At 36.8% G+C, this 3,987-nt stretch overlaps 1 protein-coding gene across 1 annotated transcript; it reads right to left on the bottom strand.

The window, feature by feature from the left end:
* Positions 1–356: 356 nt before the first annotated feature.
* LOC103413598 (remorin 4.1) lies at positions 357–2,979 on the bottom strand. The gene is made up of 2 exons (XM_008352058.4): positions 1,975–2,979; positions 357–977 (listed from the first exon to the last, which is right to left on the bottom strand). The coding sequence occupies exons 1-2, from the start codon at positions 2,689–2,691 to the stop codon at positions 786–788; spliced, it is 909 nt and encodes a 302-aa protein (XP_008350280.2). The 5' UTR covers positions 2,692–2,979; the 3' UTR covers positions 357–785.
* Between the last annotated feature and the right edge of the window lie 1,008 nt (positions 2,980–3,987).

Raw genomic sequence — 3,987 nt, 5'->3', positions numbered from 1 at the left:
TATGAAGAATATTTTGAGGGAAACATCGTCATGAATTTTGTAGTGGCACAAGACGATTGGGTCTTGAAGTGTTGTCTTGATCCAGCTCCCATCTTGAGACAAAAAATAAGAAACAAGAACCGGCAATTTTACCTTTGCTTTGATGGTTCGCCTCCAAGAAGTAGCAGTTTTCACTTTCACAAGATGAATACCGAGTTTTACATCATATCATAGATCGTTTGTCATTTGCTACCTACCTGTAGTGGGTAGGGTGTGCCGTGTAGGGCTTAGGCTAGACTCAACCTTTTGATACAATCAATCACTTTAATACTCTGCTTAGTCACAAATTCAAACCACTAGGCATGGCAAATACAGAATTACTACAAATTATCATTCCATTTCATAGGCTGAAAATAAAATACACCAAATTAGGCGTAGGAAATTATATGTATTACAACATCACACTTAAACTCCTCCCCAACAATACGAAAACTGTACAAGACTCGACGTCGTTCCACTACGATAAATAGCAAATCCATCCCAAAATTCCAGCACACTTAAGACACTCATAAGAACGCATCAACCAAAAATACTCAAAATTCATAGTTGCCAGATTTCTCTGACTTCACTGCCCCATTCCATATAGGGGTGCCTTTGTTCAAAAGGTAAAGGCCCTTGCATCATATGATCATGGGGCACTTATTTGCCCAAATAATTTTTTTTTTTGTTTTTGTTTTTTGGGTTTTGTTTGTGGGTATGGAATTTGTTTGGGATATTATGAAAAAATAATTAAGGGGGCTAGAAGCCTAGAAGATTGATTTTTTGGCAGGTGCTCTTCCAACAGCTCTCATTAGATTGGCAATTTCAAGAACCCTAGCCACTTTTGTTCCCCTTTTAGCCTCAGCCGATGCCTTCCTCTCCTCTGCTTTCCTACGTGCTTTGGCTATATCATTTTGCATCTTCTCTAGGGCTCTTGCTCTTTTCTCCTCCAACTTCCTCTGCATGCACATATTATGTGATGATTCGGTTTGGGTTATATATTATGAGTATTCATTTTTAAATTACCCAAAATTCAAGGAAAGCAGAGACACGTACAAAACGAATAAAGTAAGAAAATTGGTTAAGATGATCATAAATCGAATTACAATAGCTGAACTGGTCAAATTCAAATATCAACAACAACATATTGATCGATCAAATAATTTCAGCATGGGAGGTACGAAAAACGAACAGTTAGGCCAACTTCCCAATAACGTGTTAGTTCCATCGAAAAGAAGCTTCAAAGGTCAACGTATGCCATAAGACTATGAAAAGGATGAACATCCTTATCTTTGAAGTTTTCACTTTGTTGTGATTAGTCGTTTGATCGTGAATTGAAACATAGGCAAGGATAAAAATATTATTAAGACAATATAGTTTGGGTGTGATATCCACACACCATTTTTTACTTCTCCCACACCTTTTTAGTTTTCGGCCGTCGGATCGGATTAATTGAAGAAGATCAACGGACATAAATTAACAAGGGGTGTGTGAGAAGTAAAAAAGGGTGTGTGAATAGCACACCCCTATAGTTTCACCAAACAGAAGCTTCAAAGTTCAAATATTGGTATAAGATGATGTTGAATATGATGACGATGTTCATTACTGTTATTATTGCTATTTGATGATCATGATAATGATTAATTGTTTCATCATAGATTAGTTACATCGTCAAACAATAATGATAAATCCGCTAAAATGATCAGAAATCAAACTTAACAGATCAAAATCAAACAGTGACAACATAGCAATCACACATCGACGAAGAAACTAAAAACTGATCACTTCAGGCCAATTCTCAAGAATACTTGGACGGTAAATAGTATGAAGTCACTAAAAAAAGAAAGTGGTAAATCATCCTAGTTTCAACTAGCCAGAGAAACCATCATGGGAAATCAATTTTCCAACGTGCACAAAAATATCACTATCCAAATCAGTTTTTAGCAACGTACGTACCTCTACTTTCTTCATCCATGAAGAAGCTTTCTGTACCTGCTCACTTTCCCACCCATTAATAATAGCATCCTCCCTCTTAAACCTGTTATTAAGCTTGGCAATCTTGTTGTTTTGCCAGGCCGATATCTTTGTTTCAACCTCTTCCTTCTTCACCCGATGCACTGACACCGTCTGATCGCCGCCGCTGCCGCCTTGGTGATCCCGAGTCCTAACCGTGCTTGATGAAGAGCCAATTCTATAATTATTAGCCTCACTATTCCTTGGAGAATAAGGAACTGGGTCCACAGGGTTGTAATTATCCGGGACTATAGCCAAAGGGTTGGTCTCCAGCTCATCCTCAGGCATATTATTGTCCTCCTCTCCGATCCTACCCAAATTATTGTTATTAGTACCATGGTCACTATCATTGGTGGTACTATTATTAGTCCCGATTGCTGACCCTGCAACCACAAGAGCACTGAATTCTCTACTCATGGTAGTGAAGTTCTCAGTTGAAGCTGTTCCTAACTCAGTGCTGGCAATGGACAAAGATGATGATCTATGGCTACCAGTTTCCCAAGCTTCTCTTCTACGGCCGTGGTTGCCGGGAGGCGGCGGACGAGGCGGTGTCAAGGCATGGATGTCCCTGATGATCTGCTCTTGATCTTCACCATGATCATCACCATGATCATCATGATCTTGTGCTGCTTGGCTAGTCCCAGCCCTTTGATCATTCATCTCAGATGGTTTGTATGAGTGTGCGTGTGCGTGTGTGTCAAAGTGTTGAGAAAATGAGATGGGGTTTTGTGTAAGAGGGAGTACTAGGATTGGTGGATCAGTTGAGAAATTAGGAGTACCAGGGACTTATGAATTGTCTATTTTTATTGCCATTGACAGTTGACAAGGGTTTAATTAAAGTGTAATCTGAGCCACACGTGGAAGTAGATTTGGCGAGGGTTGAATAACATAAATGAAAAATGTTTGGGTTAAGATTATCTTTTTTAAATGAAATTTATTTGTTTAGTCCCTTAGTTCTAATCTTATTATTTTGTTGCCTCACCTTGTACGGATTATTTAATTTTGCATCCTCTCCTTGAATATCGGCATCAACATGTACTATTTAACTCGGGAAATTTGAAAAAAATAACCAAAATTTGGCTAATTTTAACAAAATAAGAAGTGTAGTCCTAGCTAGAACAATATTAGATCAACTTTTTAAGATACCAAATTTGGTGTGGTAAATCGCTTTCTGGTATTGTATTATCGTTATTAATTCTTTATTTTTTTTTGGTTCAACAGTATTATGTTCTAAAGGAAGTGAAGTTCTACTCCAAGAAAATTAAAGATTGAGATTAGTCCCATTACAAATTAACCATAATTGCGTATCGAGCTCAACATATATATTATACTTACCCAACATTTATGTGCATCGAACTTGAAAAATTTTCATTTATAAGTGAAGAAAAATATTAATAGACGGAAGTATTAGTTTATTGATTCTTAATAGTTTATTGATTCTGTTAACATGCACTCTTACTTTGTCACCCTACCTTCACTTTTACAAAAGTAGAAAACTTCACACAATCCAAGCATTTTCTAGCCGTCTAGTTAGTTATTGCATGTTGAATTTATGAGAATTATGATTCATTGATTGAAAGACTCTTTACAATTGAGTATATATACAACTGTCAATAATGATTAGCAACTAATCAAGTGTAACTAATTACATTAAGACAACAATTAGTTACACATTAAGACAACAATTAGTTACACAAAACAAACTAAAAAAAATATACTGAGCTGGATTGTGTGTTAATACAGCCCCTTAAGCTGATAGGAGGAGATCCGAAGCTTGGACTGCAAGTACTTGAACCGAGCTTTAGAGAGAGCTTTTGTGTGAATATCATCAATTTTGTGTTGAGTAGGCACATACTTGACATGAAGAAGATGAGGTAGTACTAACTCTTGAATATAGTGATAATCTATTTCGACATGTTTAGTATGAGCATGAAAAACTGGATTTGAAGATAAGGA

The sequence above is a fragment of the Malus domestica genome, chromosome 12 (assembly GCF_042453785.1).
Source record: "Malus domestica chromosome 12, GDT2T_hap1".
In the NCBI taxonomy this organism is placed as follows: Eukaryota; Viridiplantae; Streptophyta; class Magnoliopsida; order Rosales; family Rosaceae; genus Malus; species Malus domestica.
Note: the sequence above shows the minus strand (reverse complement) of the source record. Positions and strands in the feature narration are given on the sequence as shown.

Coding starts and splice junctions, on each gene's coding strand:
- LOC103413598 (XM_008352058.4), bottom strand. CDS start 2,691: ATGAATGATCAAAGGGCTGGGACTAGCCAAGCAGCACAAGATCATGAT. Junction 978..1,974: donor CATGGATGAAGAAAGTAGAG/GTACGTACGTTG, acceptor ATGTGCATGCAG/AGGAAGTTGGAGGAGAAAAG.